This window comes from Nestor notabilis, unplaced genomic scaffold (assembly GCF_000696875.1).
Source record: "Nestor notabilis isolate BGI_N333 unplaced genomic scaffold, ASM69687v1 scaffold7404, whole genome shotgun sequence".
NCBI classification, from domain to species: Eukaryota; Metazoa; Chordata; class Aves; order Psittaciformes; family Psittacidae; genus Nestor; species Nestor notabilis.
The window spans coordinates 76,263-88,846 of record NW_009926787.1 but is presented as its reverse complement, the minus strand read 5'-3'; the positions used below and the strand labels follow the sequence as shown (position 1 = coordinate 88,846).

Below are 12,584 nucleotides of genomic sequence, written 5' to 3'. Positions count from 1 at the left end.
CTATTTCTAGCTGTCACTGTGCCCTGCAAGCTGTATATGCTCAGTAACAGCCCCCCCCCATTTATTTTTTTTTCAGTGGAAGTTGCTATAGTTGGCTTCATGTCCCAGGAGGATGGCTTGTCTCTTTTAACTAATACCTCATGAAAGAGCATGTGCACGGGACACATTGCCTATGTTAAATACATACTAAGGCTTCTCATGCTTAGCCCTGTAACAGGAGAAATCCCACAGTATTATTTCACTTGCACCTCACATGCATATGCACGTCTCTGATGAGTACAAACAAGAACAGATGTTTCCTTCAAAATCAGTTCAAGTCTCCAGGATTACTGAGTCACTTTGTTATGACTGTAAAATGAGGGTATGAGAGAAGGTATTTTACACCAGGGAGATAGCTGAGCCTGTAAGAGTGGGAAAGGCTGCAAAAATTACAGTTAAACTTTGGGCTCTGTAGGGCACTATTTCTGGAATTTCCTGATTCAGCCCAAGTTCAGGGGGAGCTGGAGGTCCCATATTGGTAGTAATCCCAAGCAAAATCTGCCCCATTCCCAGTCAGCCCACTCTGCCCCAGATAATTTGCTTAATAAATCCCTGAGGACCTGAGAATTAGGAAGCCCCACCAGCTCCCCTCCCCAGTCCCAAGCCCAAACCCAAGCGTCTGAGACTGGCCAAGGCTCGAGCAAACCAGGCCTCCAGCTTATACCATTCGCAGAGTCCAGCATATGAGCTGACCTCGACCTAAGCTCCATAACTTTGCCTTGCAGGGAAACTGAAAAGTGTCTTTTATTTTAAATCAGAGTAACAACAAATTTTAAATAGTCAAAGCCTTCTTATAAGCAAAATTATATTTCCTCATGCAGATACAAGCAGAACTTGAAGAGCTTGTGAATTTTAGACTCTTCTGCCAAATTTCTTCAAAAACATTGCCCATTCCTGAATCTTGGACAGGCAGGAGGAAATAAAATATGGCTTATATATCTTGGCAAGGTTACCTTTTATGACAATATAAAGCAAGCTAAGCGGTCTACTTTTCACAGAGATTCTGGTGAATAAACGTGCTGCCACTTTTTAATATTTTTTAATTTTTTATTTAATATCCAAATTTCAAAAAGTTTCAATGAGAAATCCAAAGGTTTAAATAACATTCCAGTACAAAAACATAGTCCTTGAGATAAAAGCTTCCATACTACTACCTCCAAATAAATAAAATGACATCAGACACATTTAAACGATTCAGTACAAGAAAATACAGAACTTCTCAAAATCAGCGAGTTGTAGTTAAGTCAGTGCAATAGTTAATGACATTTCCTGGAGCTGCTAACTAGCCTGCCCTCCTGGTAACTTCAGTGCATGACAATAATTGTCAGCAGTTAATCATCAATCCCCTAGTTCAGAAAAGTGCATGAGCATTTGCTTTCCTTTAAGCATGTCTATTTTCTTAATATGGACTTAGATATGCTTAGAAGTCAGCAGATATGAATAGATTTTCCTGAGTACAGAAACTTCCCCATATTGGTGCTTGCATCTTCATGACAAATAGATGAATGAGGAGACTAATTTTATAGCATCCCTCTCTCAAGACAGCACCAGATGGAAAGCTGGGTACTGTATTATGTCATTTCAGGATTTCCATATGAAACTGGGTAAACATTGCCTCATTCTGTATTTTCAGGTCAACAAACATATAACAGACAGATAAACAAAATTTTAAGACAAAGTTGTTTCTTAGATAGTAGTAGGAGGTATAAATAGTTTGATTGGTATTTCTTTATAAATAGTTATTTAAAATAGTTAAATATGAATAAATAAATGTATAAAAATACAATTAAAAGATAGAAATAAAAATGTGCATCATAACAATATTTGCACAATAACTCAGTACAAAATGCCGTACGATGTCATTAGCATTTGCACCTCCTCTGAGACTGGCTCCTTTTCCTTTTGAGAGAAGTTGAAGTCTCCACCAGTTTCTGTAGGACGCTGAACAGCTCATTCACAGCTTTGCGTTGAATTTTCAAGTCACCCATCTAATATAAATAAGCAACAAACAAAAGGAAGGTCATGCAAAGATCTATAATTATTTACTGATCACAACCTACAGGCTACACTGCTACCAGGATAAACCAGATGGACATCTGCAGTTTCCAATTACTCCACTCCCTACTTCCTACAACAAAGACCCACTTTGTCACAGAGGGCTTTTTCCACTTTCTGTGCTACTGTGCGACATGCTACAGACCAGCCATATTCTGTAAAACTGAGCTACCCTGTAGTTATTGTGATGACATACACCCACACAAGCAGCTAACTCCACCAGGGTATTGGCTGCAGACCTCTGCAGACCTCAGTAGTTCATGCCATCGGCAATCATTCAGTAAGCCAAGTGACTCCAAAGCATGGGGAGGCGTGTCATAGCCAGGCACAACTTTCTCACCCATTTCTAAACCACAAATGGCTGTGTCAGTGACAGCTTCGGTGGGCAGATGACATGGCACTGCTGCCAAGCACCTCTGTGCTGACACCCCACACTGCAGGCCCACAGCAGCCCCTGCAGCTGGAAACATTAGGTTTTCCAGTGTGAACTGAGCCAGACGGGGGTTACCAGATGGGTTATGAAGCAATATTGGCTTGACTCACACTCAAATATCAACTGGAAAACAAGCGTCATGAGCCTTGGAGGCAGAGGAAGAGCCTTACCTGAAGCTTTGCCAGGTCCATGAGGTCTTTCATCTTCTTCAAGCCATCAGGAAGGCTGTTTTTCAGAGTATAGAGTTCCTCAGATAGGTGCCTGATGTGTGCCTTTGACTTGTCAGTGGTTTCAAGCATTTCCAAGTACATGGAAACAATCTGGCTCAGGATGATTCTTTTTTCATTTCTCTGTTGAAAAGTAGAGTCAGAAAGAAAGGTTTGTGAGTTAGCAGGAAAACAAACAAAGCTAGAATGCAACACACAGAGGCTCTCACTGTCATCTGAAACAGGATAAGATGTTGCAGCTCATGTCCTGGGCTTGGCTGTACCTCAGGATTGGCTCATGGTGCAATATAAAGTACCTTGATCCTTACACGAAATATTTTTATGATTGTTTTCCCATTTCCAAGATACTGAAGTAGCCTCTGCTCATGTTTCTCCCTCCCCAGCTGGTTACACTGGCCCTGGGAACTGCTTTGTACCAAAAGTGCTCTGCGAAGTGCTCAAGATGCTTTGTCATATCTAGTTCTGACTCACCTCTGTCCAGTTTATCAGTTTCTCTGTAAAAATAGGTCCACCATCAGCTACATCTGAATGGCTTGAGTTCTGCAACAAAGAACAAACATATCTGTTATACAAATAATACTTACTGCAAGGCCAATTTGTGTTCTCCATTCAAATAAGCAGTAAAAACCAGAGACATGATTTTTACACTGCTGGGCTATAGCTATTTACAATGCTTTTAATTCTCTAAGCACCAAATGGCATTGTATGACTGCCTAGCACCAGAAATAGCATTAGACTGTTTTTCAATGTCTTCTCCTACTATAATAAAGACATTTAGCTCCATCTATTTTACCAAATACTCCATGCAAGTTTTGGTATTGACAGCTGAATATCAAAGTTCATAAGCATAGCAACTGCCTAGTAAATTGTCAGATCTGATCGTGGCATGTTGCAAGTCGAAGTCCACCAGTATGTAATCTGTGCCCTTGAATTTAGTCAGGCTTAATAAATATCATCTGGAACAAGAACAAATTAACTTTATTATAAAACTACAGTTTGTGGAACTGGAGGATAGCCCAGTAGGCCACAGGTACGGGGATATACAAGGTTAGTGGGCTACTGAGAGGTTCACAGAGACGGAGTTTAACCATCAGATGTTAGCCACGCACCATGGCAGATTCTAAGAAACAAAGAGGAATAGAATTCTACCAAGGAAAGGTAAACTGAATCATTTCCTCTTCTCTGTATGTCTTTTTTTTTTTTTTTTTTTTCTTTTTGTATACAACAGTCACTATTTCCTTTCTTGTCTGCTCGGTAATTTAAATACAGTGAGTGCAAAGGGAAAACTTGCAGTCTGACAGAAACCTCATAGGCTGATTGGCTCCCCATGCTGCGCTTATCACCAGACTTTGTTTTGCTGTTCTTCTGAAATGTGGGGAGCACCTGCTGTGGACCAGAGTCTTTAATGTGAGTGCAGGAAGTTCATCATGGCTCAGGATGTCTCTGACAGAGTTATATATATTCTAGCAAGAATCTCTCTGATCTGTGCTAATGACAAATTTAAGGCTTAATGACAAATTTAAGGCTTAATGCCAGTTTTACAGCCAGTGTCATATCCTTCTGCAAACACTGAAGTGTCACACTAGGCTTCTTCATGTGATACTTCAGGGTGATTTTTTGATCACTAAACTTTAACTTTTATATGCACAAAATCCTGCAAAACGATAGCTGAAAACAGGATCAAACTCTTGCAATAGATTTCATGCATTTAAAGAAAAAATATATTTAGAATAAAAGCTGTTATTTAGAAGTGACTCTATAGTAAATCTGTTATCTCTATGACTAAACCCAGCTGAAGTCAGTTGTGAACTACTTTAATGCCTCCTAGATGAAGGTAGGTGAATTAAATATTACAGTTTATCAAGTTATCAAAATGAAAAGAAGTAATATCATTCCAGATAACACTTCCATGCCAGATCACAGTCACAGATATATAAACAGAATGGCCGGAGGGTGCAAAAGAATAAGGAGTAGGAACCACCTTTGGGCAGGACTAAAGTAGCAGTAAATACCAGATGCATTTGTTAAAGCAAAAGTTCTTCTCCATTTTGTTTATATTGCTAGCTAATACTAAATCTCCCATTAACATTAATAACCTAAAACTTAAGAAAGTGTCTGTAAACTGCATCCATTCAGAATTCAATCAAGATTAAATCATTCATCATAAATGGCATTAAGATTTCTTTTTATGAAACATTCCATGTAATCAAAGGCTTCATGGAGCTAATGGAAGCTCTTGTGAAAGGAAGGATGCCCCTGAAATTAATGCAAACTACTATATTACCTATGATTATTGAAAAATTACATCATGTTAGTGAATGAGGTTAGCAAAATCAAAGAAATTGTCCATATTCTTGTATAACAAAAGGTATAAGCAAAAGATTGGTTCTGTGGTTACCCTCTATGGGTACACATTGAGTATGTCAAGCAGTGCTCAATGCTGGACTAAAAGCACAAGGAAAAGAGAAATGCAGTAGAATACCATACTTACAAAGTCGGCTTTCAGTTGGTCTATATCATTTTGAAGTTCAGCAAGAATTAAGCTATTTCCAAAACGTCCAAAATAAATCATGATGACAGTCAGAACAAACCAGCTGTAGGTCTGGCAGGTCATTTTCTTGGTGATGGTTCAGTTAAAATGCTCAGATAAGTTCTGTGAGATGTCAGTTCTAAGAGCAGTGAGCTTCAACTTCTAATAGTTGAGTCTTCTATTAGAAGAAAGTAGACGAATGAACTTCATCTGCCTCTCGGTGTTATTTATACCTGGTCTTGAAAATTTTTATTTCGTCATCACAGGCTGTGTATATTTAGACAAGATAGTGTTAGATAAGAACACTTTGGTTTTGGCTAAACAAGGGAATCCCTCGAAAGCATCTTAAAGCGTGGTCCTGGAAAAATTTTCAGTGGTTCATCAAAGGGCTACATTTACGTGGCAGATTCTGAAGTTTCTTTTACACGTGGCTGGGGAAAAGGAGGAAATTATGATACTGACTGAGGAGTATTCATTGTGGCTCAAACATATTCTTACAGCATATCTGAAAAAATCATCTTGTGTGGTTAAAGGGTCAGTGTAACAGTCAACTAATTTCTAGTATTCTTTTAAAGTAACCACTGAGATTTCCCTGGCATTGTTCAAACTCACTTAGAGCTCTAAATGTTCTCTCTACTGGTGTCCTTTTGTGAAACACTATTTGCATTCTTTCCATGGCCTAAAGTACATTTCTGCCACTTTCTTATTCTTCACCTCCAGATTCAAAATAAGATCAGAGAAAATGAGGTTCCAGCATGGATGCAATGATGCATTCCTCTATGGTCATATACTATCTGCAAAAGCAAAGTATTTAGTACTCAAGACACTCATTTCTATACAGCAATAATTAAAATTCCCCGCTTACCCATTCATTTCCACTTTTGTGTGTAGAAGATGAAAACAGAAAGACGTGAATGAAAAAAATGCCCATTTGAAGAAGATAAACAGGATTGTTTCCAAGTGCATACAGACCCCTGAAAAAAACTGTATTGAGGATAGCTAAGGAAAGGGGATTTGTGTAGGAACTGAACTCTGCTTTGATGAATATCATGGTAAAAGAGCTTACTGCAAAGAGTCTTATGAAGAAATCAGAGTAATCTTAGGACATAGTATATGAATGCATGGTAGGCAGGAGCCTCCAAGGGAAACAAAGGAGCCCACAGGGAAAAAGAAAAGAGAGAGGTTCAGGAAGAGGGCACTTTTAGGCTCAGTTCACACAGACTGCAGTGGAGGATAACTGTAGCTCACCAGAAACAGCTGAGAATTAAACTGGCCCCAAATGATTTAAGTTCTCCAGCACAGGCCCAAATGGCTCTTTTGGTTCCTGGCAAGAAGCTGACACCCAGCACCTCCAATCTCAGCAAATGACCATTAACACCACCAAACATTTTTCATCTGCAGCTTGAAAGAGGACCTCCACATGTGGAATAGATCTAGTCTACTACTACCATTGCAAACATGGAATTGTCATTTTGCAAAGACAAGAACCAAATTTCATCAGCAATGCTAGGCCTGAAAGCTGTATGCTAAAACTCCCTGCGAATAGCAGTGTAGACAGACGGCAAATCTCACAACAGGTGCAGTACTGCACAAAATTTAGGCCTGTAATGTGCATGGGGTAGTAGCACTATGCAACACCCATCTTGGTTTTAGTTTAGTAAATTAAAATTGGTTAAGCAATAAATTGATTGCTGGAAGTGTTGACATGGAGGTAAGGAGATAATGCTATTCAAGGATGCCTCAAAGAACTGTAAAAGAAAATGCAAAGTTATCATGCTTTATCTTGGCAGAGGGGTTGGACTAGACAATCTTCAAAGGTCTCTTTCAACCCAAACTGTTCTGATTCTATCATTCTGTGGTAGAAATTAGAATCAAAGAATCACAGAGTCATTTATGTTGGAAAAGACCCTTAAAATCATTGAGTCCAACCATAAACACTACTGAGTTCACCACTAAACCGTTTTCCTAAAAGCAACATCTGCATGCCTTTTAGGCATCTGCATGTCACCTCTAGGAATGGTGACAAAATGAAGGTCCCACCAAGATTCAAAGCGGACTCAGAAATGACAAACCTATTGGTAATGTTGAAACATCTGGATTGTTTTCAAGACAAGCACAGGCAAATGGCATGTTGTGGCATAGCTAAATGTAGTTTTATACATACAGGAAAACCAAGCATATTTTACAAGGTGGGAGACATGCTGAGGAACGCTAACTGGCCTTAAGCCTATGGAATGATCCTTTGGCAAAGTATGGGAAGGGAGCTGTCAAGAGGTAGAAGGAAAATTATTCCTGTTACATATGGCACTTTTTGTGATGTCAGAAACATAAAGCTGGAAAAGGAACTGGGTCATCAAGCCCTGATTTTGCCAATACAGGTCCTAATTTGAGCAGTGCTTTTCTGTTGAATTACTAGGGAGTGTGCAAAGAAGAGCTGCAAGCAAGGAGTTTGAGAGAGGTTATTTACACAGACAGCTCAGTCTTCTCAACATGTTGAGGATGAATCTCAACACAACTAAACACAACTAATTGCTGTGATTATCCAGCCAGGAAGAAGATAGATACAATTTCAGGAGCTGAAAGATTAAGTCAGTAATGCTGCCCTCTTCTGCAGAGAACTGTTCATTCCAAGTGACTGCACTGGGTTAGACTGCCCCATCCACAGCATTTGGTCTTTTATTACTACTAAACTTTTAAGCATAACATCAGGATGAAATATCAGAAAGAAAAGATTTTCCCAATTCAACTTTTGTAGATACTAGTTAAAGTTTTGGGGGCTTATGTAGCTAATTTTATCACTATATCTCCTCACCTGTCAGATGAAGCCCTGCCAAGCATACAAATTTGAAGGTAAGAAAATGGAAGCACAGAACAGTGGGACGGTTTATGCTCATTTAGCATCTAGAAGAGGCAAATCAAGGAAAACAGAGAGGGACTGTTTGTAAAGTCTTCATAAAGACTGAGTTAGGAAATAAAGCAAAGAGCAAAGAAGAAAGCCATGATGTGTGGCTCTGTCATGCTATCTTCTGAGTGCAGGTTTGACTTCCAGGTGCCTTTTTCTGTCTGTGGAGGCTAGATTCAAGCCTTCTACTCATCTACATTCAAATTCTCACACAACGGGTTGAATGTTCTGTGGTAAATCATCAGCTGGACAAAAATGTGTTCTAACACAGAAATACAGAATCCCTTTTCCAAATCCTTTACACTTGAATAAATAGTATCATGTTAAAGTTGACATATTCATCTCATAATGTTCTCTTCTGTTGACATATAACATTACCTCTCTTCAAATCATTTGATCCTAGAGAACAGTCTAGAGCAGATGGTCAGAACATGAGGGTCCTTCAGTCCCTGGGGTCTTGTGCACCTCCCAGCCCTGATCTACTTCCCATTCCACCCGAAAGTGTTGAAACAGACCACTATTGTCTAGTGTATGTCTTGTTGTCAAAGAATCATGGTCAGCTTCTGAGGAAGGCTCAGACTGAGATGGCTCCTCTGCACTGCCTTTCCTGAGCATCAACATGGTTACAAACAAAATAGGGAGTATCCTGCAAATATCTGCCCTTTACTAGACAGAGCCAAGGAACTAAGAACATCCAGTTTTTATCCATGTTCCTTAGTAGATATCTGTTGAGTGCATGCTGGAGGGGACTGAACACTCAGCACTAACAAAAGCTCTTTGTCTGAACACTAGCCCTAATCTAGCTGAAAGAGATGCCAGAATATTACTGAAAAGTCTTGTGCTGCATAAAATTGGAGTGGTCCTTCTGTGTGGCTCCATAGTCACAGCTGGACTGTCATCTTTTCCAAACAGTAGGAAAGGAAACCAACCATTTTTTTTTTTCATTTTGCTGCCTGGAAGTCATCTGACTCTTCATGCAAAACAGAGGTTTCACACCTTTCTGTTCATACAACACCTTACACCAATTACCCGATGATGTCCTTGCAAAGTCATGTCAGATTTCACTATGACCACTGATCAAAGGTTTTTCCCTTTCATTTTTTCTTTTATGCATACTCCTCAGCATACTGTCTGAGTGGTTTAGTAAGGAACTGCCCTTACCAGCCTAGCAGATCTCTGCCAGACTTTCGTTTCTCTAAAACTCAGTGGCTTCCTCTATTACCACTGCACAAGGAAAGCAGCTCAGACTTGGAAAACCCTCTCTGACTTGTCATTCTGAACTTACATCACACTTCATCTTTTAGCGTCCCTTTCCTATAAGCAGCAGAAATAATTTCTTCGCTTCCTGCTTCACAATGCTGGGGAGAGGGCATAAGGTGTTTAAGTGATTATAGTTAGCATGTATGCATTGTACCAGTGCCATGTGATTACTAAAAATTTTTATTCATGTTACCACTATATGCAAAGTAAATGTCTTGATAATCAGGCCTCATGACCACTCTCCTACAGATATGGATATGTTTCATCAGTCCTGTACATCATGGAGGATGTAGTTGTCTGCTCCTTGTGACCAACAGATCTCTGTGAATTAGAGGATGTTCCCAATGACTATTAGCGATAATGCTGGCGCAAAACAACTTCTTTGTTTTGCAAGGACAAAATATTGGGGGCAGTGGGAAGTTCTGAAATTCTGAAGATTAACAGTTTTGACATTTTTCTAAACTAAATACTCTGTTTGCTCATTCCAAGCACTTTTTGAAAACGTTATTGTTTGAGAGTACGGGAGAACCAGTTTGTACCATCTGAAATACGACACAAGGAAGACCCTTTGTCCTCCTTACATACTCCTGTCTGCAGGCAGTCATCAATGGGAAAATGTATATTATTGATCCTTCTATCCAGTCACAAAATTTCTCACATACTTTAACTGCTGAGTCTTCCAAAGAAAGGGAAGAAAGAAGAAACTAGCAGCTGGTGGAGTTAGACATCTAGAGAGACACATGCCCAGATAGATAAAGAGTTGATGGGTACTATTTCATGTGATTACAGTGTAAGCTCAGAATTGTTAAAACCATGGTACCTTGACTTCAACAGGACATCTGTTTCATACTTCTCTTTAGAATTTCAGTTTGGTAAACCCATGTGGGATGGAAAAAGTGTTTATCAGTTGGGAAAACCTTTCCCCACAGAACACTAATGATTACTTTCTGAATTAGTAAAAGGAAATAACTGCCCCATCATGGTCTGAGTACTCATCCATCCTGTAAGTAAGAGTTCAAGCTTTTGCTTTGTCCAGGAAGAAGAGAATAGCTCTGAATAGTTGTTTTGGGTTGGCCTTTCTCAAACACTATTGTGGACTTCTTGGCCACTCCTAAATGTATGACTGTCAGCTCTGTATTGCATAGACACTCCAGTAATAGCATAATATGAATATTCAGGATTTGTGTTAAAATTATTTTCTGGAATGGTGGAGATTATAAATATTTTTCTCAGAACATCTGTCCCCGTTAACACTAGTTAATGTCCCTGCTTATAAAAATGAGCATAATGCTATCTCCCCTTTCCTTGAGCTGATGTTATGTGAGGAATTCTGAAACTGTAAAGAGGGACTTATAACATATGTTTTCTCATTGCTGATAGTGCATGGACAGCAATATGTAACGGAGACCATAGTTTTCTCCTCATTTCTTGTGCCATGTTTCTGGTTGGTACAAACCAGCTTTCTAGCTCTTCAAAAAACACAGTCTGCATGTATGAACAATTAAGAAACTATGAGCTACCCGTGGGAGCTAACCATAAGAAAGGCAGATGTCATTCTAAAATGCTATTTCTCTTGTAGAAAAATATGGAAAACAATGGCAATGTAGAAGACAGTAATGGACAAACATGGAGTGCGTTTTTATTCTGTGCTTCTACTGCTCAGATTCTTTCCATGTATCCAACTCCTGATTAAAATCTATTACCCATAAAATAGAAGAAAATTCCAAATCTTACCCAATTTTAGCTTAAGTCCCTACCAATGGAAAAGCTGCACAACTGTTGGCACAGTAGCAGTCCAAACCCAAATTATGGTTGCTGTTGAATAGAATACCTCCCATGCTATAACCATAGATTGGCTATGGGGTTTTCCACATAAAACCTTTCATTTTCACCAGCTTTTCTTCATTCTTCCAAGAAGAATAAAACACTTACTCTTGAAAGTTTTTCCATTTTCAGCACCATAATATCCTTTGGAGGTATTGCCAGTTTTATGTCATGAATCTTACCATATTTGTTTCCTTTTAAAGCCCCAGCTTCTTGTCTTACATGATTTCATGAGTCTCAGGGTTAATTTTAGAGTTTTGGGGTTGGTATTTTTTTCTGACCACTTTTTAATCATCATGGTTGCAGAAATAAGATTGAAATCAAGAACTTCTAAAAGCGTAATAAGGCAGATGGAAAAAAGTACAATCTAAACACAATTGTTTCAAGGTTCTTCCTAAAGACCCTTGAAATACTTTCACCTAGGCTTTATAGGCACTAGTGGCACCTACAACATCCATAGTGTTGATTTTTAATGTTAACCAGGCAAGGTTATCAATCCAATACTATCAGTACAACATACTGAATTCAGTGCCTTGGTGGGTGTAAAGTCTTCTACAAAATAAAGATATATTTTATTAAAATAGTTCAACACAAAGTGATCTTCAAAGGTTTTCTAATTCTTTGCTAATAGCCCTGCTCTTTATAAGACCAGCATGCTACTATTTTCATAACCTTTTCTACAAGTATTTCTGTTAGTTTTAAGGTAACATTTTAATTCTCTTTAAGAGAACTAATTCATTAAGAAAATAATTCCACTGTAATTTGGCCTGACCATGTTCTGTGGTGTTCTGTGGTATTCTGTGGATACATATGCGTATGTGTACCTTTGCTGCTTATTAGAGAAAAAACATCACACATTTTGCTCACAATGTCATTTCCCAATTCCTGGTAAATGAGAGTATGTTTTCCTCTATACATTAACTCTCAATTCAGAGACCTCTGGTATTTTCACAGTCTCTTATTCAGTTTCATTCTCACAGGATCAGATCCACCTTCAAAAGAAGCCAAAAAGCCGTATGAACCTCTGAGTCCAGGAATCTGCAATAATACCACATGACATCTTTTCAAAAGGACTGTGTGATTTTTAAAGAAAGGCGACCAAAGAATGCTAGTCTTAGATCAGTTGTTGGTTTCTGTATGTGCTGGGTGAATCTAGTTAGGGATCTGCATTGACTGTATCAGAGGCCAGACTTCAACCTTCCCAAATAGCATGGCCTGTGCAGAAAATTTGTTGCATATTGATAATATTGGAAATCATAGCCTCACCCTGATCAACATAATACTTTCCATTAATTCTCAATATTATATCCAAAT

At 38.9% G+C, this 12,584-nt stretch overlaps 1 protein-coding gene across 1 annotated transcript; it reads right to left on the bottom strand.

Annotated features, from left to right (window-relative positions):
• Nucleotides 1-1,862: 1,862 nt before the first annotated feature.
• On the bottom strand, nucleotides 1,863-5,485 carry IFNG (interferon, gamma). The gene is made up of 4 exons (XM_010013746.1): nucleotides 5,246-5,485; nucleotides 3,226-3,294; nucleotides 2,698-2,877; nucleotides 1,863-2,027 (listed from the first exon to the last, which is right to left on the bottom strand). The coding sequence occupies exons 1-4, from the start codon at nucleotides 5,366-5,368 to the stop codon at nucleotides 1,902-1,904; spliced, it is 498 nt and encodes a 165-aa protein (XP_010012048.1). The 5' UTR covers nucleotides 5,369-5,485; the 3' UTR covers nucleotides 1,863-1,901.
• Nucleotides 5,486-12,584: the final 7,099 nt, after the last annotated feature.

Bases quoted from the DNA above. Each gene is read 5' to 3' on its own strand.
- IFNG (XM_010013746.1), bottom strand. From the start codon at position 5,368: ATGACCTGCCAGACCTACAGCTGGTTTGTTCTGACTGTCATCATGATT. The intron at 3,295-5,245 runs GTAAGTATGGTA...TCTTTGTTGCAG, and splicing joins ACCAACTGAAAGCCGACTTT to AACTCAAGCCATTCAGATGT. The intron at 2,878-3,225 runs GTGAGTCAGAAC...ACTTTTCAACAG, and splicing joins AACTGATAAACTGGACAGAG to AGAAATGAAAAAAGAATCAT.